At 38.7% G+C, this 25,985-nt stretch overlaps 2 protein-coding genes across 2 annotated transcripts; one reads left to right on the top strand and one right to left on the bottom strand.

The window, feature by feature from the left end:
- Positions 1-9,027: 9,027 nt before the first annotated feature.
- Positions 9,028-11,533, bottom strand: LOC143617402 (jasmonate-induced oxygenase 4-like). Its single transcript, XM_077089975.1, has 3 exons — positions 11,044-11,533; positions 9,600-9,921; positions 9,028-9,498 (listed from the first exon to the last, which is right to left on the bottom strand). Exons 1-3 carry the CDS (start codon positions 11,514-11,516, stop codon positions 9,274-9,276), a joined length of 1,020 nt encoding a protein of 339 aa, XP_076946090.1. The 5' UTR covers positions 11,517-11,533; the 3' UTR covers positions 9,028-9,273.
- A 5,624-nt stretch (positions 11,534-17,157) lies between these two features.
- On the top strand, positions 17,158-18,054 carry LOC143617398 (flowering-promoting factor 1-like protein 3). Its single transcript, XM_077089971.1, has one exon. It carries the CDS (start codon positions 17,630-17,632, stop codon positions 17,954-17,956), a length of 327 nt encoding a protein of 108 aa, XP_076946086.1. The 5' UTR covers positions 17,158-17,629; the 3' UTR covers positions 17,957-18,054.
- Positions 18,055-25,985: the final 7,931 nt, after the last annotated feature.

The raw sequence follows: 25,985 nt of genomic DNA, 5'->3' as shown, positions 1-25,985 counted from the left end.
GGAAATACATTGAAGGGCTTGAAGAATTCATTGTAGTCGAATAGCCAATCGGGACCAACATGGGCGTCAGTCTCATTTTCTTCTAACCAACGAACTTCATAAGACTCTAGAATCTGCTTGGTTGACTTGTTATAGACCCTATATGCTGTATTTCCCGCATATCCAATGAAGTAACACTCATCTGCCGCGGCCCCAAACTTTGGAGTGGTTTCTAGATTTAGTAAGGTGCACGGACACTCGAAAGCTATGAAATGTGCGACAGTGGGTTGATGGCCATAAACAATCTCATACGGAGTCTTTATCTTGGACTTGTTGATTATCACCCGATTCTGAACATAACAGGCCGTATTAATAGTTTCTGCTCAGAAAAACAATGGCAGTTTAGAGTCACATAACATCGTTCGATTAGAGTTCTGTTTCTTCTTTCAGCGACACCATTTTGTTGAGGGGTCCGAGGAGCACTATACCGACGAAGTACCCCATTTTCTGAGCAAAAATGATTCAAGACAGCATTCTTGAATTCCGTTCCATTATCACAACGGATTCCTTTCAGCTTTATGTTCAGTTGATTCTCCATTAACACCACAATCTTCTTAATCAGATCTGCAGTTTTACTCTTATTTGACAAGAAAAATACCCATGTAAAACGTGAGTAGTCATCAGTAATAACAAGACAGTAAGAGCTACGAGACAAACTTAAGACATGAATCGGCCCAAAGAGGTCCATATGAAGTAACTGAAAGACTGACGAGATGGTATTAATTAATTTTAGGCTTATGAGATTTTCAATGATGTTAACCGAAAGCACAAGCCACACATTTTTCAACAGTCACAAAATCCTTGATTGGTAAACCACGCACTAAATTGTTTTTAGCATGACGATTCAGGTTTTTAGTATTAGCATGACCAAGACGACGATGCCACAACATTGCATTATCTTCTGACACTTTTGAAAACAGGCAAGTTATTTCGTCAGGAACATTTTTGTTCATGTCAATCACATACGCATTATCTTTTCGTTGTGATCGAACAAGAATTCAGTCTTCTGGTATGATAATACCAGGTTTCAGAATTAAGCACTCCTTTTTAGTAAAATGAGTTTAAAAATCTTTGTCACAAATTTGTGACACGCTCAAAAGACTATGCTTCAATTCTGGAACGAAATTAACATTTTCAAATTTCAAAACACCGTTACTTACAGTACCCTTTTGAGTGATCTTTCCTTTTTTTCCTCCCACAAAAGACACGTACCCACCATTAAATGTTTGAATGTCGTGTAGCTGGGTAATGTCTCCTGTCATGTGCCTGGAACAGCCACTATCAACATACCAAGGTCTGATGATATTCCTCCATAGCTGTCCCTGCACAAAATACGGGATTAGTTAGTTTTTGGTACCCAGTCCATACTTACACTGGGTGACCCTGATTCGTCTACAGTTGTCACGGATTGCCATGACATCCTTTTGATAATCAAAAATAGATTTTGTTGAATCTTTCTCCGGAGATTTAGGCAACCATCTGTGTCTGTGTGATTTGGAGTTATATGTACGAATGGTTGCCGTAACCTCCGGTGATTTGGACGTGGGAGGAGAAGAATCCGCCCTTTTTTCCTGTTTGGGCTTAGCCTTAGTATTTATATTTGAGTTTGAATTTGAGACATCTTTTCTGACCATTCTTTTGGACCTGTTCGGTTTGGTCTGATGAGGACTAAACCTGCCAGATTTGTTTCGATTCCAAGCATCGTCAAAGGAACTAGCTGGATAATGCCTGAAGTAGGGAATGTACGGACGATGTGGACAGTTTATGGCAATATGACCAGGAGTGCCACAGTTAAAACATGTTTGACGTTTTATGAAGAATTCATTCTGAGCAATTCCTTGTCGGGACTGGTTGTGTGGACCAATTTGCTTAGATTTGCGAGAATTTATGTCACCCCTTTTTAACTTATCACATTGTTTGTCATTAGAGCATCACTCCTTGAAAACTTAGGTGCAACATATTTTTCTGATGTTTTTGATTTTTTTGAAATTTTGATTTTATTAGAAACCACATTATTAAAGTTTAAAGTTTAAACCGAATCAACCACACAAGTATCCTTGATCCTTAAAACAAAGCCCACACAAACAGTCGGAATAACAGAATTCAAAACAGGAAGTTCTAAAGAAACATTAGAAACAAAATTATTATCAAAATCAAAGCTAGGGTCGTCATCCTCATCAGTCCACTCCTTCACAATTAATGTTTCTGCACATGAAGTAGACACATTAGAATCGTTCATACTTGAAGTAGATGGACCGGTATTCGCAGAACCGGTCCCCTTAACCTTATCTTGAGCACCATACTTCAAGTCCTTTTATCTTTTCTTCCTGTTCTTTGGTGACAGGAGTAGGGACATAATTGTGGTTGTATGGTGGGGGAACTTGACTGAATCCTATCCCCTCACCTTCATTTTCTTTCCACCACAGTTGATTCTCAATCATTGAGTTGACAACTTTACTGGACCCATCGAATTTCTTAAAATCAAATTCAGCGTTTTCAAACTTGCTAGTTAGATTTAAAATTTCTGACTTAGAGGCCTCCAATTTAGCAGTTAACCCAAAGATTTTCTGTTTGGCATCTAGATAGTGACAGCTCTTTATGCTAAAATCAGACTTAAGTTTTTTAATGTCTTTGTTAAGAGATTCTATTTTGTCTAGAAAACCCTTTTCATTTTTCTTAAGTTTAAAATTTTCTGATTTTATTCTTTCCATATCTCTACTTAGACTGTCATTATGAAGTTTATACATTTCTATTTTCTCATCACAATTTAAAGAACATGGTTGAAAACGTACCTCAGATGAATCCGGAGAAGTGAACGCCATGTATGCAAACTGGAGCTCCTTGACCTTCTCCTCAGCAGTGTTTTCCTCTTCAGAGTCTTCAACTGTTGCGAAATTTGCAGTTTGATTTCCAATGTTAAGCGCAACCATCTGACCTTCCCACAAGAACGTTTGAGCAACCATACCTCTCTCACCATTTCCCGAACTGCCTCCAACTTCACTCCGAGCATTCCCAACTGGAACCAATGCCCTTTCCGTATTTCCATCCTTAGTTGGATTAGTACATTCACGAGCAAAATGTCCCGGCTCGTGACAGTTGTAACCCCTGAGGGTCTCTTTGTTAAAACCCACCTTTTGGTTATTAGGCATGTTCCAATTAATTCTACCTGTCCTCTTAGTAAACTTCTTTGCACGGAAGACTGCCATGGCAATTTGCCACGAGATGTCCATTTCTTCAACATCATCGGGATGAATTTGATCTAATTCAGCAGTAACCACCGGTTGAACCAAGTCTCTGGCCAGAAAAGCATGATAACAGTTCATAAATCCCGCCATTAGAGCGATATTTTCTTGAATTTCTTTAGGTATGGTGGGAATCTGGCTGGAGTTTAGACTGGGAGTGGTTTTACCAGGATCATTTGTAGACTTGGTGAAAAATGCTGGAGCTGGATTAGGTGAATTGGATGATGATGATTGACCGAGGGTAGATGAAAACATCTGGAAGTTTCCTTGTGGTGGTTGCTGAGTGGGCTTGAACAGTGAGAAGCTATCTTGAGACATAAGAGCACTATTAGAGGCAACGTGTATCCCGCAGCACTATAAGAACTAACATGATTTATTGCCCGATGTTTATCATCCATATCACATGCTTTAATAGTGGCAATCATTTCAGTCATGCTCATTCTGTTAAGATCTTTGGTCTTTTTGATAACTGCAATATTCATGTCCCAATTTTTCGACAGAGAATTCACCAACTTGTTGTTAATTTCTGAGGTTTGTAGAAAGATTCCAGCAATCTCATTTCAGTTATAAGAGATATAAACCTTTGAAGTTGGGATTCCAGTGTTCTCCCAGAACATGATTAAAACATATTAAACTTTTGTCGCAGCAAATCTTGGTGACTCCTCTTCATATCCTCATTTCCCTCATAAACTTCTATCAGCTGATTGGAGTTCTCTAAACTGAAGGGCAATCTCGGGTGAGAGTGCCATAGTTAGAGTTGAAAGAGCTTTCTCATCTTCTTCAACTTTTGCAAAGTCATCATCATCATATAGAGCAACTGGTTTCACAAGAACCTCGGTTGAACCATCCCTTTGATAGGTGATCCTTTGAGGTCCCCTCACAATGCCTTTCCAAATTTTTGAATCTTTCATCTTGGCATAGTGTTCGAAACGGAATTTCCATTCACTGAACCCCTCATGAGACAATAATCGGGGTATACGAGTAGCAGTGCCCATGATGGAATCAAGTTCTTGGTGAAGAGACGAATTGATGGAACTGTTGCCATTAGTTAACTGGGCCATTTTAATTTGAGTCCAAATACAGTTAAGTCCAATTAAGAGATATAGGACCAACTAAAAATCAGTCCAGTTTAATAGTTCAGATCCAAGAAGAACAGGTCCAACAGAGCAGAATGGGCCGAGTATGTTGACTGAGAACACTGTTTGACGTTGACCAGTCCTTGACCGAGAACTAAGAAAATGACCAAATCTTGACCGAGAACACAGTGTTTGACCAGGCGTTGACCGAAAACACTGAGTGTTGACCAATACTTGACCGAGAACCAAGAAGCTGACCAAATCTTGACCGAGAACTGAACTTGACCGAGAACAGTGTTGACCGAAAACTGATCGTGACCGAGAACAATGTTGGCATGAGACTCAGTGTAGCCAAATATCAATGCCAGCCAAGAACTAAACTTAGCCACAATCTGAACATGTCCGAAATCACTAAACTTTCTGGATTTTGACAGCAACAAACTTCGGAGAATCCAGGAAATTGATTTGATTTCCAAACCAAAGCCAATATTCTCCCAAAAATAGCTCTTTCTTCTCCGATCACCTTTCATCGGAAAAACAAACGCAACCACCAATAAATCAAGATCTTGAATCTGTTAAAATCACAATAACGAGCCTGAATTCGTCCAAGGCTCTGATATCAATTGTAAGTCCCGAATCTGGATCACTACAATATGATATCAACACAACAAGTATAGGTGCGGAATACCTATACTTGGTGATTCAAGAACACGAGTAGACAAAGTAAATTAACACGATGTTGCTTCAAAACACACGTATATTGATGAATACGTCGGGTGTTTAAGCACTTACAATATTTGATAACCAAAATGCTAGGAACGAACAACCTTAACCCTATACATGACAACATCTATATATAGGGACACCACCAACTAGCCAGCCCAAACCAACAAAAGCCCACCGAGAACACAAAGGTGTTCTCGGCTTACATACATACTAAACCCAAACCCAAACTAAACCAAACTACATACAAACTAAGCTCAAACCACATAAATTGGGCCCAACAACAGATGGCAAGCCATCGCGTATCGCTATGGGTATGTTTTCAAAAACCCAAGAAATGGGAAGACGTCGATACGCGACAAACCAAATACCCAACGTCATCGCGATACGCGATGACGTAGTCTGACAAAGTGACACGTGTCCCGCAACGTGTCACATGGTGGCACCATGTTCCGCCATGTGTCACCACGTGGCACCGCGTCCGTCACGTGGCGCCACGTGGCAAACTTACCTGTAACTCACCCTGCCTACATCGCGATACGCGATGGTATGATCAAGGGACCATCGCGTATCGCTATAGGTCCCGGGAAAAAGTCTATAAATAGCAACTTTAAGCCATAATTTCTCACACCTTTTCCCACGCACCTTTCTCTCTCTATAATATACTCCCTCTCTTTAAAAATCACCTCGATAAACGTGTACCGACCACCTCGTTTTCTGTGACCATAAAACCCCGACATTTTCCTCGTAATCCGTGCCGATCCGAGATGACCTGACGTTCCGCCTTGAAGTACATGCCGACCCGACGACCCGCCTCGTAGTGCGTGCCGACGAGACTTGAAGACCAGGGTGCCTCGATTTGCGTGCCAAGGAGGTGTTGATCAAGATTCTCGGTATACGTGCCAGCGTCAAAGTGCTGCCCGAGAGTCTAATAAAAAAAATAAGCCAAACAAAGTAGGCATAATGCCTGAATAAAATAATAAACGCTTAGACCCTAGTTAAGGGTATAGTCAATACCTCGAAAATAAATAAAAGAAAATAAAACAAAGAAAATATAGAGATAAAAATAAAAGTATAAATTCTTTATTATGAAATATGATTATTATTTAAATAGATTTTAAATAATAATAAAAGAGAAAAAATAAAGAATTAAATGAAATAATCCTTATTAATAAATAAATATAAGAGTATCATTTAAAAGTATATTAAATAGATAAATGAATATATATATATATATATATATATATATATATATATATATATATATATATATAAGTATACGTTGTTGGAAAATGTGGATTCTAGAAAAGAAAACATGTCGGACTAAAGGTCCGAATATGATAATAAAAGATACATGATTTGAACTATAGATTCAAACATTCTATAAAAAAAAGGAAAATATAAAGTAGAAAATAGTTTTAGTTGATGATATTATTTAAGTTTATTATTCTTAAGTAATAAGAAAAGAAAACTATACATTTCTTAATGAAGAAGAAACGTAGAGTTTAAGAAAAAGAACAACAAGATAAACTAGAGGTTTATCTAGTAAAAGAAAAGAAAAGTAAATAAGTTAAAAGAAAGGGTTTTAACTTGAAAAATCAAAGAAAGAAATGATATTTTAAACTAAAGGTTTAAAATAAAGAAAATATGTTTTGAACTAAAGGTTCATAAAGAAATTAAAATCGAGGTAAAGATTTTACAAAAGAGACTAGAGGTCTTAAGCCAGATTGTATATCCGACTAACAAAAAGTTTTACTCGTACTATAGGTGCAAGATAACAAAGAAGAGGGAAAGACCATCGGACAGTGTATTGAAGCTGATCCAAAAGAAAATGGGGAAGACCCTCGACAGTGTATTGAAGCTGATCCAAATCAAAAAGGTGAATACGCCCCAAACTTTACCAACTTGTTTTAACACGAGTCAATGTGTTAAATGAAAAGGTTTACATGAGACTATGTGTCTCTAAAACATTTATAAACAAAAGTATAAGCGCTAGCCCTCAGGCTATCGTGTACGTTTGTCTGGATCCTTACATATGTGGTGGGCACACCACACCTGGTTATATTGATGCTTTCCTGCTGGGAGTTAATGATCTTGTGTATACGAATAGGTACTTAACTAAGTCGAACGCTGCGGTGTTTGCTGGGGTATTTAGTGTAGAGACTTGAGTTTATAATTGTATTGTTTAAAACTTGATTATTCCTAAGCCAAGATGGGCCGGTCATAACTATGTCTCAAGGGGTAATCAAGTAAAAGAAAATGTTTTAGCGTCAGCGTATTCACCAGCATATCGCTAACATATTTTCTAACATTTCAGGAAAAGTATGACATCAAGAATTAGAGCCATTCATGAAGTGGATGTTCTCAAGGTAGAGATGAGTCATTGTTTTAATTATTAAAAGATTATAAACAACATGATTTATAAAATCAAACGAGGTTTATAAATAAAACACTCGGATATTTATTATCCAAAAAGCTTTTCAACTAAATTGAATATTATTACAAAATAAAGATTTATAAATAAAATGTTTCAAAGGATATTACTATTTTATTATAAATAAAGCTTTATAAATAGATTAATATTTCAATATATATTAATATTTTTTATAAGACTTCCACTAAACTTTGATACAATTACAAAACAGGTACCAACTGTTGGTCACACGCCTAGCCCATAAGTCAGGGTGTGACAGTAGTGGGGTAATATAGTGTGAAAGGGACATGAATAAAAAATAACAAGGCGTATGGATGAAATGAATTTAGGGAGTTTTAGGATGAATGGAATGGACATGGTAATAGGTGATTTCATTACATTGACCAATCAAAAACTATTTTTTTCATTCCGTCACAATGATCAAATCTATTCCGTATTTCATTCATACATACTAAACGCTACTTTAAAGAATGACTTTTTCGAAACTATGTTATGTGAAAATTCAAATAGAATTGTGTATTTGTGAAATTATTATTAGTCATACAACATTTAGAAAGTAAAATAAGTGTTTCTTGTTTGATATACTCGACTTTTGTTGCTAGTTACTTAGTTGAAATTGTTAAGTAACTTTTAGAAAATTAATTTTACAAAAAGCTAATACACAATTAAGAATTTTTTAGTTTTGAATTTCATCTTTCCATATAAATTTTTGGATACTTAAATGCATTCGCTACTACTTTATTTCTATAATAATATAAAAACCTTAGAAAAAGAAAATCAAGAAGAGAAAAGCGAATCATCATCAACCTTTACTTATTTCTTTTTCTTTTCGAACTATAAATAACAAAAAGTTATATTAAGCTAGCAAGATGCTAGAAACAAAACATATACCAAACACTAAAAACACCACCAACACAATCAAACCTTTAATTAATTATTTCCTCTTAAAAAGTTGCTTCAAGACAAATGAAAAACACCTTTCATCCTGAAAATTTCTCAATACCGATGGGGATTAGACGTGCTCCCGTCAGTACTGACCATCACACCATCCCCATCCCGTTCATAATTTATTCAATTTGTTTAGCCTTAAAGCGATCCCAACTAGGGACGGTACCGAAAATACCGATACCGAAAATTGTAACTTCTTGGTACCTGTACCGAAGTATTCGGTTTGGTATCCGTACGATACTAGGATAGTACCGGTACTGAAGGTAAAAATTCGGGAAATACTGGTACCGTACCGATCCCGAAACTCAAAACTTTGGTACCGATTCGTTACCGACGATACAAAATCTGAAAATCGGTACCGATTTCGGTACCGGTACCGAATTTGCTCATCCCTGTTCCCAACTCATCCCCTATCCTCATCCCCAACTTTAATATTTTTAAAACATGACTTGAAAACTTAGCTCCATCCTATAGCCAATCCCCATATAATTATAACAAAAAATAACTCGTAACTTTTAACATATGACATACATATAATATATGTATGGTTTTGTATTGCTGATAATGTGCGATAAATAATCACTGTATTAAAAAAACAAAACATTATAAAAAGTCACAATAACCAGATTTGGTCCAACATCATATATCCACACACATTTATTCATTTTTAAACTCCACAACTGAAGTTAACCATCAATCATTTACAGCAACTTTCATTCTTGTTTCCCATGCAACTCTTACAACTTCTAAAAATGAGCAAAACAGTTCTTATAAGCACATCGATACGCATCTTGATCACTCCCATGTGGAATCAAATAAGGAGGGCGTCTATATTCCTTTTACCGTTTGGCCCTTTTGTGTACCATGATGAAACATAATCACCATACAAAACTGGATGATACCTATGCGGTTTGAATGCTGGTGTTATGGTCGTCGTCTTGGCAGGGTCATGAAATGTTGCAACCGAAAGCCTTGGTTTATCAGCATTCGTTATGGCCCGATGTTGGGAACTTTTATAAATTCCATTTGTTATGATCTGTATACAAGAACCAAGTTAACAATCTACACGGAAATGAGTCAATCCGGTTATGTTTAGTCTGTAATTAACTACAACACCCGAAATTCACAAAACAATACCTCTGTTTGGTCACCCAAAATCACTAAAATGGCATGTGACACAGGATCTACAGTGACCCATTCACCATCTTTGGATACTTGAAGACCTGCAACATTGTCTTGGATGAGAAGAGTGATGAAACCCATGTCAGAGTGAGATTGCAGGCCAAGGGTAAGCTCAGGCTGCGGGCATGCCGGGTAATAGCTGATAGTGATGTTTTGGTACAATTCGCCCATCGCATTTTCGATAAACGATGATGGTAACTCTAAGTTTGTTGAGATTAATCCCAAAATTTTCTGAGCAAGATGCTTCATCTGATTACTGTACTCCTCAACAACTTCCCTGCTTATGTATGTAAACTTTGCATAAACGAGAATCTCTATGCTAACTAATTAACTAACTGACTGACTAACTAACAAAATTGTAACTAGAGGTATTCAGTATTCAAATAGAACTCAAAATTTGATTTGAATCGAACTCAAATTCCATATTCAAAATCTCTTTTGAATATTCGAATCAAATTATGCATTCTATTTTTGATATTTATATATACACACATAATTATATATATGCACACACACATATATAAATGAGACACAATTATAAAGAAGCTTATCATAAGTCTCTAAATTCAGACATTTAATATTCAATCCAATGATCAACCTAAGAAACAGTTACCCCATATCAATAAATATGTAAAATTGTAAATCCATAATCTAGTAATCAGCTTTAAGTTTCTGTATTTGATTTCCAGTTCATTTAATTTATTACTTTGTTTATTAGTTTGCTATTTGATTTTGATTTCTAGAGCAGAGCTTGCCAACTATAGGTAATTAGTGTTCGAATCGGACTCAAAAAGTTCAATATTTGGTTCGTGTTCAGTAATCGAATTTCAAATCAAACACGAATCCAGCTTCAAAATTTCAAATCGACTACGAATTTAGCAATCGAATTTCTAATCAAATTCAAATCCATCTTCAAAATTTCAAAATGCGAATAATTTGATTTGATTAGAGCATCCAAACTTGTAACCGATGCAGCTGGTATCGCCATATATCGGTTATCGGTCCCTTGGTAAAATATCGGTCAAAATATCGATAATATCGGCGATACTGACCGATATTTGACCGATATATCACCGATATTCCCAATATCAGTGTTTTAAGTCTTAATTATCAATTTTTAGTGTTCAATGTTAGCGTTTGAAGTCTTAATCAAATTCTACTTGTTACGATTGTTAGTGTTTTGCAAATTGCAAAAGATTAATTTGTTAATTGTAGAAGAGTATACCGAATTATTAGTGTTAAATTGCTATACATATGAATTTTACATGATATTAAAATTACTGATATCCCACCGCGATAACCGATATTGTAACTAACTCAATATCAGACAAATTAACTGATCAAATGAAAGAATTGAGTGTCAAACACATTAAATAACAGTAACTAACACACAATTAACCTGTAATTAGAAGGCGAATGAGGCCACCGAGACGTGTTCCGTCTCGAAACAGGAAAAGTATGATGATCAAAGTAATCTCTCCAATCCAAAACAGCATCATCACTAACAACCAGCATCCGGCTTCCGTAACCTTCCGAAGCAGGCGAATTCGGATCACACGCGTACCGGAGCCTCTCTGCCATCGGCAGCTCTTCGAAAAACAACGAACCCACTTTCCTAATATCATCCAGCAGCTGAACAGAAACACCATGGTTAATTACATTAAACGCACCCCAATCACTGCAAGCTTTTGTAATCTGGGTGGTCAAATCTGTATCTCCGGAGAGATCAATCGTCGGGATTTTGTGACCGGTGGCGGTTAAGTTAGTTGGTCGGAGCTCCGGTGGCTGTATGTACTGCGGCGGTACGGATGATTTTACATCGTTTTGGGTGATTGATTGAACTAGCATCGGTGCTGCACCGGAAACTTCCATTCGGATGAATTAGGGTTTCTAAACATGGGTTCAGAGCGTATACACTAGATTCGATTTCAAATTTATGGGTCGGATCCAAACCGGTTTCAGATTAGGATCCGATTTGATGTGAATCAATTGATAGCACGAATTTTATGCTATTATTAGGATTTTTTTAGGTGTTTATTGTATTTTTTTTTGTTTGTATCTTCTGGTTTTCGATTATCAGACGTGTGATATATTTTGTTGTTATTATTAGGCTTTTGCTTTTGTTGTTATAAGTATTTTTTATTATTATTTGATTCTGATTTTGTTGTTGTTGTCATTAGGTTTTTTTGTTTATTATTATAAAACATTGTTTATGTATATTGGTGTTGTAGTTTGTATTGTTTTCTACGTTCTCATTTTTTGATAGATTAATGATGTTTCTTGCGTTCTCGTGTTAAGATTATTTTGTACATGAATCTTCACTTATCAAGTTTAGGATTGTTTTCACTAATAGGTTACTCGCTATGATGCCTAAGGTTTACATGTGCGGAGAAGCTCATAGGGTCAGAGAAAAAAAGAAACCGTTTGTTACCCGATACTTACAAAGTATGATTATGTTGTATGTGTTTTGAAGATGAGGATGAACATGCTTACAAAGTACGATATTTGCTGGCATGGAGCCAGAGAAGCTTGTTGAGAGAAGCTTCTTGAGATTATGGGTATCACCCTAAGGTTTATACATGTCGTAACATATATCGAGCAATTTGATGGCGTTGAATCACTACAAGAATAAAAGCTTAAAGTAAGAACAAAATTCAGGTTTGTACCAAGGAGATGTCCTCACTATATGCTATTTCTCACTGCTCACATATAGAAAGGACATTTCGTCACTACCAAAGTTGTCACTATAGGCTCGTCGCATTATGACCATAGAGTCCTCACTATAGATGGACATATAGTGAGGACATGTCACCACAAAACGTTTGTAAAAAATAAAATACATTGTTTTTATAATATATTCAAATTAATCCAAAAACAATTGTTTATGTTTTACCTATGGCAAGGACATGTCGTCTCTATATATGGACATAAATATAAGTCAAAAAATATAAATAATAACAATTAAATAAATGAGGAAAATATATAGTTAGGACGTGTGAGTAGACCTATAGCAACAACTTGTCCTTGCTATAGGGTTTAAATTTTTTCATTTAATTTATTTAAATTTTAATAGTCCTGGTTTTGAACCACAAAAACCCAACAATAAAACAAAACTGAACCTGACATTATAAACAAAATTACAAACCAAATCATCCTAAATTAAACCATCTATACAAACCAAAATATCCATGTTAAATGAATTCAAACCAAAGTATAAAGAAGTCGGAACTACAAACCACTAGAAATTAAATAATCTAGCCAATCATCTTCATCCTCACTTCTACCATCACGACTAGGACCACCACGTCGATGTTGATATTTTTTCTCAAGATCTTAGCGCATTTGTTTCATTTGTCTGTCAGAATGCTTGTTGCATCCGCTGCCGCATTTGATGTTCCAATATTTCCCATTGTGCATTCATTTGCATTTGAACTTGTGGTTCGAGTTGTTTTATAAGGTCTTCTCTCACTTCATTATTAACTCTTTGCTTCTAATAACGTTGTGGGGGTGAGAGTGCATTTACTCGACGACATATCAGGGGTTGACTTTCTCACAACATGACCTACGTCTCGTATGTGCCCACTCCTTTCTTCTAAAGCACGCTTCATACACTCAATATCATCGAAGGATGACTCATCAGACTCGCTTTTCATTCGCTGAGCCTCTTGTAGATTTTTTTCCTACATTAAACAACATAACAAATGCATGTTAATTTTTTAACTAAATTGTTGCTAATACATAATTTAAGCTTTTCCCTACATCATGATAATTCCCAAACATTGTCTTAAACAGGTCATGGCGTGCTCAGGACCTCAGGTTCACGTGTTGGCCCGTTTAGCCCATTTATTTTTTTATGTTATTTCAAAAAAATATGTTCTAAATAATAAATTATATTCGTCATTATCTTATGCAAAAGTTTTAATATTTGAAACATAACACTTCAAGTCAAACAAGTCGTGCTTGGGTCAACCTGCAAACACGTGTGTCATGTCCGGGTCAACCCGCGAACATGTGTGTCGTGTTCGGTGTAACGTGTTAATAATTCCGTATCCACATTATTGGTCTTAATTCTTTAGATTTTTTGTTAGTAATCTTACCATATTATTGTCTAATATTTTTTCTAATAAAGTTATATCTATATCTATATACTATTAAAACAATAACTGTTTCCATAAATAACATATATTTTTATAATTTCTTAGTAATAAAATAATTCAAACTTAAATTAAATTACATTCAACATATTTTAATTTATAGTACTATTGATACATGTGTTCCTTAATGAGTTCATGTTGTTCTTTTTAAAGTTTCATGGTAGTTATTTTTTATGTTGATTCCATTTTGTTTTTTCGTTTTTGTTTGGTTTTACTGTAGGTCCCAAAACGACCATACGAACGAATTTTGCACTTGATACATATTGTCGAGACGGGTGTGGTAAATCATACGATCGAACATAAATATAAAGATAAAGATAAGATATGAACGATTTCGTTGTCGGTTGAAAGGTTTGATATATTAAACAAAGAACCGACCCACCTAAGGTGAGCTCCCCTTGGGTGGATGATTTACACATTACAAACACACATACAAATGGCAAATAAAGTAATATATATAGCCAAATAGAAACATTCTAGAAGCCTAATCCCGTTGAAGCTAAACGCACGTCCCGAAGCTCTTGTTTCGTATCCGGTTTCTTTGTCGGCTTTAATTATTAACGTGACAATTAATATATAACGGGTTTCGTAATTTGATATCGCAAGTCATAACTCTTTGGCCTTACAATCACCCCATTGGCTTGTTATATCAAAAACCTTCGAACCGTCTCGGATCTTCACAAATCAACCCGATAAAGCCGAAGCCTCTTCAATCACCCCCTAAAGGTGTGATCCACCTAACTTTCATGAAGGATTTATCGCTTCTTTATCCATCTCGGATCTTTAAGCAATATAGGTTCAGAATAACTATCGGTGACAACGATTAAATGACAAAGCTTGTTATTTATTCTTTAAGTCCAAATTCATATCCAATTTGTTCAAATTTCCTCAACTTCTCAAATGCCCTGAAAATAACATATAAATAACATGCTTTGAACACGGTCCAATAACGACGAAAAACCCAAGAAAATTTGACTTTCTTCAGTTGGTCAACTCCGAACAATAGTTATTTCTTGGTTTGGATCAAGCCCGAAATAAATAATTAAAAACCGACAGCCCAAGTAAATAAAGTACTAACCTTGTATATGGTCCATGGTTTGTAAGCTAGCCCAAATCTTAATATACCCAACAGCCCAATAGAACCCATTCACACACCATCCCAAGTATCCAAATCAACCCAAGCCCAAGCCCAGCTCCTTCATTTAACATATTAGGGCACACCAAAAAGAAAAAGAAAAGTAGCAGAACTGCAGTCGTCATTCCGGCCGCCGTCACCCAGCCACCGGCTGCCGAAAAAGCTTCGCCGGAAAAACTATTCGATTCGAATCACTTGTAGATCATGAACATCCGGATTTAAAGGGATGCTTCAAAGACGCTTATTTCCCACTTTATTTCCAACTTTGTTTTTAGACTAGAAACTTTATTTTTAAACTTCAACGGGTTTTTAACGTCTCGGTTCGGGTAATAGCGTAAATAGAACCCGGATATCAAGAGCAAAGTTGAATCATAAGATTCAAACCCGCTCTGATACCAATTGTAGGACCCAAAACGACCATACGGACGGATTTTGCACTTGATACATATTGTCGAGATGGATGCGGTAAATCAAACGGCTGAACATATATAAATATAAAGATAAAGATAAGATATGAACGATCTCGTTTTCGGTTGAAAGGTTTGATATATTAAACAAAGAACCGACCCACTCAAGGTGAGCTCCTGTTGGGTGGATGATTTACACCTTACAAACACACATACAAATGACAAATAAAGTCATATATATAGCCAAATACAAACATTCTAGAAGCCTAATCCCGTTGAAGCTAAACACGCGTCCCGAAGCTCTCGTTTCGTGTCCGGTTTCCTCGTCGGCTTTAATTATTAACGTGACCATTAATATATAACGGGTTTCGTAATTTGATATCGCAAGCCATAACTCGTTGGCCTTACATTTAGTTTTTAACTTTTTTTCTTTTCAGTTCAATTTTTTTAGTTTCGTTTTAGATGGTTTAACATTATTCATTTTTTTGTTTCGGTATTTGACAATTTTTTTGTTTTTGGTTCGGTTTTTAATTTTATCAGTTTTAGTTTTTCAGTTTATGATTTTTGTTTTAATTTTATTTGTATTTGGTTTTATTTAGGTTTAATTTTATTTTTTTTATTTAGTTTCGTTTCAGTTTGTATTTAGTTTGCTTGGTGTTTGGTTTTAGTGTCTATTGAAAAATAAAAGATATCGAGGGTTCACAAATTAAGTGAAAGGTTCACATGAGTTTTAACTTTCAAGTGGGTTGAAGTCATTGAAACTTTATATATATTTTTTTGGATATTCACAACCAGTATTAATGAATTGGCATTTGGTAAAGAATTTCAAAAGCTAAGAACATTGCATGTGCTACTCTTCAATCTTCTTCTTAATCTTCAAGTGTGTTATTTCAAATTTCATTTATGAAAATGGGTCAATTTAGAAATGTATCGATTTGCTTTGGCTCGGGTTAAAACGGGTCATTTTAAAAGGGCGTTAGTTTAATCTGGTCAACGAGTCAATATAAAAAGGTATCGATTTCGTTCGGGTTTTAACAGGTCTTTTGAAAATCTTATCGATTTGGTTCGGGTCATACCATGTCAATTTTAGAAGATATCGATTTAGTTCAGGTTAAAATGGGTCATTCTCAAAACGTATCGATTTGATTATAGTCAAAACATGCCATTTTAAAAAGGTTTCAATTTGGTTGTGGTTCTTAAATGCACTTTGTATGTGCTTTAGTTTATTATGGTGCAATATTTTTCACATTAAATGTTAAAACAATGTTCGTAGTTAGTCACTATGTTTTCTAGATTGGTGTATGAATGTTTATGTCGTTAACCGTGCTCCTAATCCAGGAATGAAAAGAAACCCAAATCATTCTTAGATGCTTATCGCAAATCTTTCTTGGATGCTTATTTTCTAATTTGATTGCTTTCGAGACTAATGTTAATGAAGTTTGTTTGTTTTATATTAATATTATTTTTTAAAGAATATAAAGTTTATGTTTTAAAGTTTTAAATTTTCTTCACAAACATTCTATTATGTAAAGTCATTTTTTGTAAATTTATATATTTCAGTTCTTTGTTTGCGTATGAATATGACCTGCAATTAAAATGATGTTGTCTCAAAAAATATATTAAAAAATAATTTTTCGTTTGAAATTATATATGTGTTTACTTAACGATTTTTATATTTCCGCTCTTGTCGTGCACGTGCCAATAACCTAGTTTGGTAATGATTCCGCTAGATAATACCTTCTCCGGACTAAGCTTCATCCATCCTCTAAGATATAACTTCTCTCGAGTTTCATAAGATGATCCAACAATCGACAACTGCTAACACGAACCAAAAGTCAACAATATTTTATTACATACAAATGCATTTATAATCAAATTAAATAAGTAAATACCAATGCAACAAATATTTAAGATTATGCATGTAATATCTATCAATCAACATCTGGTCACACAAGATGCAAGTTCATACAGTTGTTTCCAATTTTTGTTTGTGGGGATTAATAACGAGATGGAAAAAGATTTGATATTCCGCCCACCAAAACTCCCCCCCCCACACACACACATTCACACGTGGGATAAGTGATGCCCTAAACACATAAAGTCACTTTCTCTACCTTAGTGGGCTCAAACACACACTTTTATGTACTAATTGTATACCCCACATAGCTTTAAACTCTTATATAAACCTCCACCCCAACTCCATATTTTCATATTCTTGTACTTCTCCAAAGCTCAACTAAAAAACCAAACATAAAACCTTATCTAGCTAGCTAGTCAAGAACTAAAGATATGTCTGGTGTTTGGGTGTTCAAGCAGAACGGTGTGGTTCAACTAGTGGAGAGCCCTGGAAGTGATTGCTTTCAGGGTTCAGGCCGACGTAAGGTCCTGGTTCATGTACCAACGAACGAAGTGGTGACTTCGTATGGTGTACTGGAAAGAATATTGTCATCATTAGGATGGGAAAGGTACTATGATGATCTTGATTTGTTGCAGTTTCACAAAAGATCGACTGTGCATCTCATTTCTCTCCCTAAAGACTTCAACAAGCTCAAATCGATGCATATGTTTGATATAGTCGTCAAGAACCGCAACATGTTTGAAGTGAGAGACATGTAGTACCTTATTGTTGGCTAGGTCTTTCTGTTTGGATTATAAAAAGCGTGCATGTTGTGTTAATTTCTGGGTGAATTAGTTTCTCATATCGAAGTTAATTAGTGGTTTGCTTCCTTTGATCGTTTTGAGTGGAAGAGTATATATATACATACATATATATATATATATAATATGTCTGTTGCTGACAAAGTAAGTTAAAGTTTGATTATGGATTGTCACAATGTTTGAGTGTAAAATAGATCTTAAAGTTAAGTTTTTATTTTTGTATAAATTAAGAAGCTAAATTCATGTACCTGTAAATCATATATGTCGGTATTTTGTGTGATGCAAAATCAAGTTTCCGTGTGACTACAAGTGTGCCTATGTATATAATATCTCATTTTTCTGTTTGTATGTATAGAAATAGGATCAAATATGGTCTAGGAATGATGTATTTTCTTTTCAAGCTAGATATACATTCCGCCTGACATCTAATCCTACGTCATTTCAAACAGTCGTCCGACAGACAACCGCTTTGACCATAATTTTCAAAATTTGACCGTCTATGGCTAAAACAACGGTCCAGTTAGATATCGGTCGAACGACCTCTCTAACAAAAAAATTCAAAGTTGGACTCCCATATGGTCATAACGACCATTTTTAAAAGGCCGTTCTAACCAATAGCTTTCAAAGTTTTACTTTTTTTTGTCAAATCGGTAGTATGAGTGTGTTGTGGACGCTCATTTTGTGATGTGAAATCAAATGGGGGTGCTATAGCCATTCGTTGATTAAACGACTCTAACCCATATGAGATTTTTTTTTCATAACAACAAACCTTGATTGTGGCCAAGCTTATGCTTACATGATAAGCATTAATTTTTTATGAATAGCTAGAATTTACAAACTATGTGTTTCAGTTTAATAACATGGTTATTATGCTTCGAATAGGACCACCTCATGGTTTTATACTTCTACCGAGTTTTATCAAGCCATTTAACAACAGATTCTTCGTTTTTGGCCGAGTTTGGTTATTAAATATGACGATTATACATTAAAGACTACGCAAACACGTGAAACATGGCTATCCCTACCTATTTGCAGGCATAACTAGCACCATTATTGTAACATTCGGATGCAAAATAGTATAAATAAGAACATAAATTAAGGCTTAGAATATATGCCCTTCTTTTATTATAGTTATAGGTAATCTTTAATTAATGGGCAAAATATAAAATCATAATGGCATCTGATGTCTTTTAAGTTATTTATTTATTTATTTATTTATTTATTTATGTGGGGTTGATTTACTAGAATGCCATATTTTCCATGTTACCAATCAGCTAATGCTATGGTGGTAATATCTTTATTTGAAAATTCGCCTAAAATTCTGAGAAAATAACAATGTCTTTGAATCCATAATACAACATACAAACTCATATCCCTATAACAACAATCAAACTGTAAGAACATGGTGGGTTTCCAAAATAAAATCATGACACATCTTTTGAATAGAGGTATTTGTTTGGACTTAATTGGATCGAGTAACACAAACAATACTGATATTTTGTGGTAACTTCACGTGACTCTTTCAATATTATATACTAATTATAATAAAAAACACATAAAAAGCAATAACCTAAAGAAACACTAACCGGACCCCGGGCAGATTACGGATAGCCTGGGGGTTAGATAGATGTTTCCCACGAGGGGTTAGACCCGGTAAAGATGGTTCTTCTGATAACCTGCAAAACAGACACCGTGAGCTTGTCACTGAGAAGGGGGGGTTCCTCCTTGTGACCACCCTCCGGCGTGAGAATCAGACTAGATTGCTCTTTAAATATAAATGTATATTAAGAGATTGCTAGAGCAGATATCAGGTATAATATGATGATAATATGATGAGATGAGATGATCATACCATTTGGGGTATTTATAGCCGAAGGTAGGTTTCCAAGGAGGTGTGGCCGGCTGAATAGTGTTCCTGTTCCACCAACTGTGGCCTACGCACGTGCCCTGCTGGTAGTTGGTGGGTAGGCAGCGGCTGACAGTGACCAGGCCTGCTGTGTACTATTCCTTTTCCACCAACTGCCGGCTATGCACGTGGTATGACAGGAGTTGGTGAGTAGGCAGCGGCTAATAGTGACATACAGTACAAGAGCATGCTGCTCGCCATACTGTCGTCAATAAGCTGTCGTATCTTTAGTCAGATCTTTTGCCCATACCTCGTCAGGTACAGTACAGAAGATCTTCCCGTATCGTACGGACTGGCTTAGTTGGGCGGGAGTATTCCCCCTCCCGCCTTTGTGCGGGATTGTTCCCGGCTTTGCTCATTCCTTCAGGTGACAATGAATGATTGAGAGCTAAGTGCCTTGTGCGTGTAGCCTTGCTGCGCGGGTGGCCTTCCCTGATGGCTTGTATCCGCAGCTGCGGGAACAGGCAGAGTACTTCACCATTGGGAGGCATTTCCTGCGGGAACAGCTTGCGTACTGCGCGTAAGGACGTCACGTCTCTGAGCATGGTGGGTCCTGAGGATCCAGTTGGTTTCTGCGCAGACGTCCCTCTTCAAGGTGAGTCTTGCGGGTCCAACTGGGCTCTGCTGGGACCTACCTCTTCAAGTCCCCCCAGTCCAATGTTCTTCTCATGAATGTTTAATAAAGTGAGGTGAACTTTTGGACTTTAAGCAAAGGGTTTTGAAAAGGGTTTTTTAAGGTTTTCCATGGGGATTCTTCCCGCGGAAGTCCTTGTCACTTGCAGAAATTCCCAACTTTCCTGCTTGATCTTTGGGTATGATGCGGGTAGGTCTGTAACCTCCTCGCAAGTCAGGAGCGTTGAGTCCCACTTGTGTGGATTCTCCATGAGGTTTTGGTAGTTTTGAACATAGTGATCAATTATGTTAAAACCACCAATTCCATCCTGGAGCTTCAAACAATGTAGTTCTCGACGTTTCCACTATGCGGGGATGTTATTTCTGTTTCCGCAAGCATTGCCCAGAAGATCCTTCTTGGTTTCAATTCCCTGCGGAGCGCTAGGTATGTGAAGGGTTTTGCCTTAACATTGTACCCGCGCTCGTCTTACGGTTACTTTACTTCCAAGGTATTCCTGGCGTCAATTCCCTGCGGGTGCTAGGTATGTGAAGGGTTTTGCCTTAACACTGTACCCGCACCCGTCTTATGGTTACTTGGTTGCCAAGGTATTCTTGGCTTCAATTCCCTGCAGGTGCTAAGTATGTGAAGGGTTTTGCCTTAACACTGTACCCGCACCCGTCTTATGGTTACTTGGTTGCCAAGGTAAGGGGTATTTTCCCGCTTACTTTTGAATCTTTTTGAATTTTGAAATTCGAAGAGTTGGTGAAAGGATAAGAACAGTCCAAACCTTTGAAACGTTGTGCGACGGTTTCTTCTGACTGTGTCAGGACGTGCAGGAAGTTATGGTGACGTGACAGTACATGGTCATTCCAGACGCTTTTTCAGGCGCGTGGGCGCGATTTTTCGGGCGCGTGGCCGCGAAATTAATGGTACGCGTCCTTTCAACAGCTGTTGCCAGCTTGCTTTTTGCCACGTGTCATAGTTTCATTGCACCTTCGATTTCTCTCTCCTCCGCATTAAATTCATCGCATTAATTGCGATTAGTATATAAAGGGGGAGAGGGTTCTTTGTAATTCACACTTTTCACTTTTCTCTTCATCTTCTAAACGATTTCCGGCGAATACTCACCTTTTCAGGCAAGCATTCTCTTGAAATCGTTTTCTTTCATCTGTAAGATGTCTTCTCATGATCTCGAATCTACATCCAATGACAAGAGTACTGCTGGCGAGTGCCAGTGTGCTCTGCCCGTCGATCTGTATCAGTACGTCGTCAGGAAGTTTATGCTCGAGTCTCTCGAGCCTGAGTTTCCTGAACCCCACCAGACGGTGTACGATGCCCCCAGAGGCAAGATCGGGGTATATGCTGCATTCTTTGTTTATGGGAATCTTAAGTTTCCATTGACAAAGTTTGTTTACCGTGTCCTTGAGAGGCACGGTGTGCACCTGACCGAGGTGCATCCGATGGTGATTGCCAAGATTCGCCACTTCGAGTGGGTGTGCCGGATACTGGGCATTGAGCCCTTCGTCGACCGCCTGATGACCTTCTACTCCTGGAGGTGCATCCAGGGGTGGTACACGTTGATAACCCGGATTAAGGGTTTGAAGATTTGCGCAACCGAGCGCAGTCTTCGCTCGTGGAAGCGGGAGTTCTTCTACATCTCCGCTCGCCATCCCCCTTGCCATGAAATTCAAGAATGGGCAAGCACTTCCCAGCCTTCACGCCTCCAACTACCAGGAGGCGGAATGGTTTGCGAAGATATCCCGAGTCCAATCTCCGGTTTACCGGTTTGCGGAGTCCGGGATGGTTATGCTGGGGATGAGCCGGGTGTGGAAGGATGCGGATGCGCATAAAATCCCAATCGTCCTTGAATACGGTTCGAACTCTGTTCCTTACGGTATGCTCTGTTTCTTTTTGTTAATTTAGAATTTCTTCTAACTTCTTTCCTGTTTATTTCAAAGGGGAACAACTTGCAGTCGCTCATGTACCCGCGGGAGGCTGATGGTCCCGCTTGGATGGGTACTCGCGCTCTAGACGAGAACGAGTTGCCCATCCTAGAACAAACGGCGGATCGGTTCGTGGAGGTCTATCCGCTAGGCCACGAGATCCTTAGCGCCAGGCGGCCAGGTAAGGCGCTATTCAACCCTCGACCCCTCAATGTTGAAACCTCTGCTGGAATTCCTCTAATCGTATGTTCTGATGAGGAATCCGCAGATGGTCCTCCGTTGGTGCGGAAGAAGAAGGCTGCCGGCGGGAAGGGGAAAGAGAAGGTGGCCTCCACTGCCGATCCAGTGCCTCGGTCTGACTCAGAGGCCGAGAGCGAAGAGTTGGCGGGGAATCCCGGTGGTGATAAGACCGCCGCTCCGGAGGCTGCGACGATTGTCACATCCGGAGAGCCAAAGATGACAACGGTGACCGGCGTGAAGAGGCCGGCTCCATCGGGTTCATCCCCGCCCGTCCGCACTTTCAGGCTCAAGAAAACCCGTAAGTACAAACTTCCTTTATCTTTAACTTCATAGTTTTCCATCATTAATGCTTTTCTTTGTGCAGGCGTGGATGTTGACGCATTCCAGGGTGGAGCGCAGAGTATCCCTCCGCCCATGACGGTAGGCTTGGTCAGCCTACCTGAGGCGACGACCCAGGCGCCTGCGCCTGCTTCCGCTGGTTCAGTTGCTCACTCTTTTGAGCCGACTGTTCCAGCTGTGATGACGTCACCGCCGGCTGTGAGTGCTGTTTTTACCGCATCTTTCACCGAGCCGGCGGTTACTTTTGCTGCGGATTCCGCGGCGGCTTCTACCATGCCTCCGTCATCGGCAACGACGGCCGATCCTTCAGGTATGCATGGGGATTCTCGCCAATCTCTGCCTCCTTCCCATCTGCCTGACCTTTTGGATGGATTTCCTTTGGGTTCAGGTGATGGGTTTGGCGGCTATCGGCCTGTTATTGACCCTACAGGTGCGTAGGGTTCTTTTGGCCCATTTTATATATTTTTTATCATCTTTTCCTAACTGCTTTATGTTTTTTGCAGTGTCGGATTCCAATGAAGTGTATGTTCCACGATGGAACATTCGCCGAGGAACAACCCTTCGCACCCCTGTGGAGTGCGTGGAGTGGGCTCGTCACGCTGCTCCCAGTGGTGCGTTGGGGGAAGCCATGGCTAGCTACCAGGAGGGTAGGCTAACCAATGAGCTTCGGGTTCTCCTGGCCCGGATGCAGCCGCGCGTCGAGCTGCTTTGTCGTGAAAACGACAAGTTAAAAGCAGCTCGTCTTCAAGAAGTAGCTCGGGCGCGGGCTGTCCGGGAGGAGAACGTAAAGCTTACCGCAGCTGCTGCGGAAAAAGAGAAGGCCTTCAAGGCCCTCGAGGTTGAAGTTCAGGCCCGGCTCGAGGCCCGTTCCAAGGCTGCCCAAGCTGTTAATGAACAGCTTCGGCTGGCTAAGGAAACTGCAAGGAACGCAACCGAGAGGGCCACCAAGGCTGAAGCTGTTGCTGAGCCTCTACGCGTGGAGAACGAAAAGCTTAAAGCCAAATTAGAGGCTCTCCAGCAGGCTCATGATGCCTTGGCGATGGAAGATGCCAAAAAGCTCCAGGAGATCTTGGACCAGAGTGGGGTGCTTGACCATACTGAGCGGAAGCTAAAGGGCGTCGAAGAGGCTGCGGCTAAAGAAGTGTTGCTTGCCAACCTCAACAAGAGTGAAGCCGAACGCGCCCGTAACGAAGCTCAAGCTGCCCTCCAAGAAGCTCTGGTTGCCAAGGAATGGCTTCTTCGAGAAGCGTTGTCTCAGGTATGCTTTTCATGTCTTTACGCTTTTCTTTGTAAATAGAAAAGGTTTTGACACTTGTATATTTTCTTGTAGGTTGTGCATCGAGTCTTTGCTGATACGTCTTATGACGATGCTATGAGCGCAGCCCTCAACGCTTCTCACGAGGATGGGGAAAAGGCCGGCTTCCTGCTTGGTCTAGGGTTCGTTGAGAAAGGCATCCCGCCTTCCAACTTCCCTTTGTACAATGTTGATACTGAAGCTGTTTACGACCAAGCAGTGAACCAGTATGCCGCCTTCCCGCATCCGGTGGTGGAGAAGGTGAACCAAGTTGCTGCTGCTGATGATGGGCTAGCTATCCTTAAAGCTTTCCTTGGACCGCCACGTTCTACTGATGGTGCGGGTCCAAGTGGAAGTGGCCCTGAAGCCTGATCCTGAAGATCCCTTCCCACTGCTAGGATAGATCTAGCTTGTATAGATTTATTTTCTTGTAGGCGGGTAGTTACCCGGCCATTCTTGTAATGAATATCATGAAATATAAATCTTTGTGCGGGTAAGACTGCTACTTTCATTGGATTCCTTGCTTTATAAACGTTATGACTTGCATACTTTAGTTTAAATTAGCAATTTTCCAAGTGTTTAGAATAAGTTAACCTTTGAACGTGGTAGATAATAGGTTGAAGTTTTGCTTCCTCTTTTGTGATTGTGCGGGTAGGACCGTCACTTGCACTTAGTAGGATGGCTAAACTTTACCTACATCTGACCTGCGTGGAGGTTTTCCTCATCTTTTTTGAAATTTCTAAGTGTTTAGGATAAGTTAACCTTTGAACGTGGTAGATAATAGGTTGAAGTTTTGCTTCCTCTTTCGTGATTGTGCGGGTAGGACCGTCACTTGCACTTAGTAGGATGGCTAAACTTTACCTATATCTACCTGCGTGTAGGTTTTCCTCATCCTTTTGTTAGAAATTCTCTTGAATAAGTTAACCGTTCGACGCGCGGTTGTCAATAGGTTTGGTTTCCTCTCATGATTTGTGCGGTTAGGACCGGCACTTTCATTTAGTTGACCAAACTTTACCTATGACTGACCTGCGTGAAGGTTTGCCGTTTTTTGGGTTTATGCGGGTTTTGCCGCCTTCCCCACGCAACGACTTTCCACGTAATTATGCGGTGAAAACCGGCATATCCGTGTTGAATAAATTAACCGTTCGACGCGTGGTTGTTAATAGGTTAGTGTTCAGTTTCCTCTTATCATGATTCATGCGGATAGACCGGCACTTTCATTTAGTGGGATGACTGAACTTTTCCCCTTCAACTGACATGCGTGAAGGTTTGTCGTTTTTTGGGTTTATGCGGGTTTTGCCGCCTTTCCCACGCAACGACTTTCCACGTAATTATGCGGTGAAAACCGGCAATACCGTGTTGAATAAATTAACCGTTCGACGCGCGGTTGTTAATAGGTTAGTGTTCAGTTTCCTCTATCATGATTCATGCGGATAGACCGGCACTTTCATTTAGTAGGATGACTGAACTTTTCCCCTTCAACTGACCTGCGTGAAGGTTTGCCGTTTTTTGGATTTATGCGGGTTTTGCCGCCTTCCCCACGCAACGACTTTCACACTTATGTATGCGGTGAAAACCGGCATCAGTGTTGATAGTTCATAAAGTATAAATGTAAAATCATCAGCGTCGATGTTCTAAGGAGAATCATTTCC

Source organism: Bidens hawaiensis, unplaced genomic scaffold (genome assembly GCF_021521415.1).
Source record: "Bidens hawaiensis isolate Kalapana, Puna unplaced genomic scaffold, B.hawaiensis_p1.1 tig00054706_1, whole genome shotgun sequence".
Classification (NCBI taxonomy): Eukaryota; Viridiplantae; Streptophyta; class Magnoliopsida; order Asterales; family Asteraceae; genus Bidens; species Bidens hawaiensis.
This window is presented reverse-complemented; position numbering and strand designations above follow the sequence as displayed.

Coding starts and splice junctions, on each gene's coding strand:
- LOC143617398 (XM_077089971.1), top strand. CDS start 17,630: ATGTCTGGTGTTTGGGTGTTCAAGCAGAACGGTGTGGTTCAACTAGTG.
- LOC143617402 (XM_077089975.1), bottom strand. CDS start 11,516: ATGGAAGTTTCCGGTGCAGCACCGATGCTAGTTCAATCAATCACCCAA. Junction 9,922..11,043: donor CATTCGCCTTCTAATTACAG/GTTAATTGTGTG, acceptor ATACATAAGCAG/GGAAGTTGTTGAGGAGTACA. Junction 9,499..9,599: donor TTTTGGGTGACCAAACAGAG/GTATTGTTTTGT, acceptor TCTTGTATACAG/ATCATAACAAATGGAATTTA.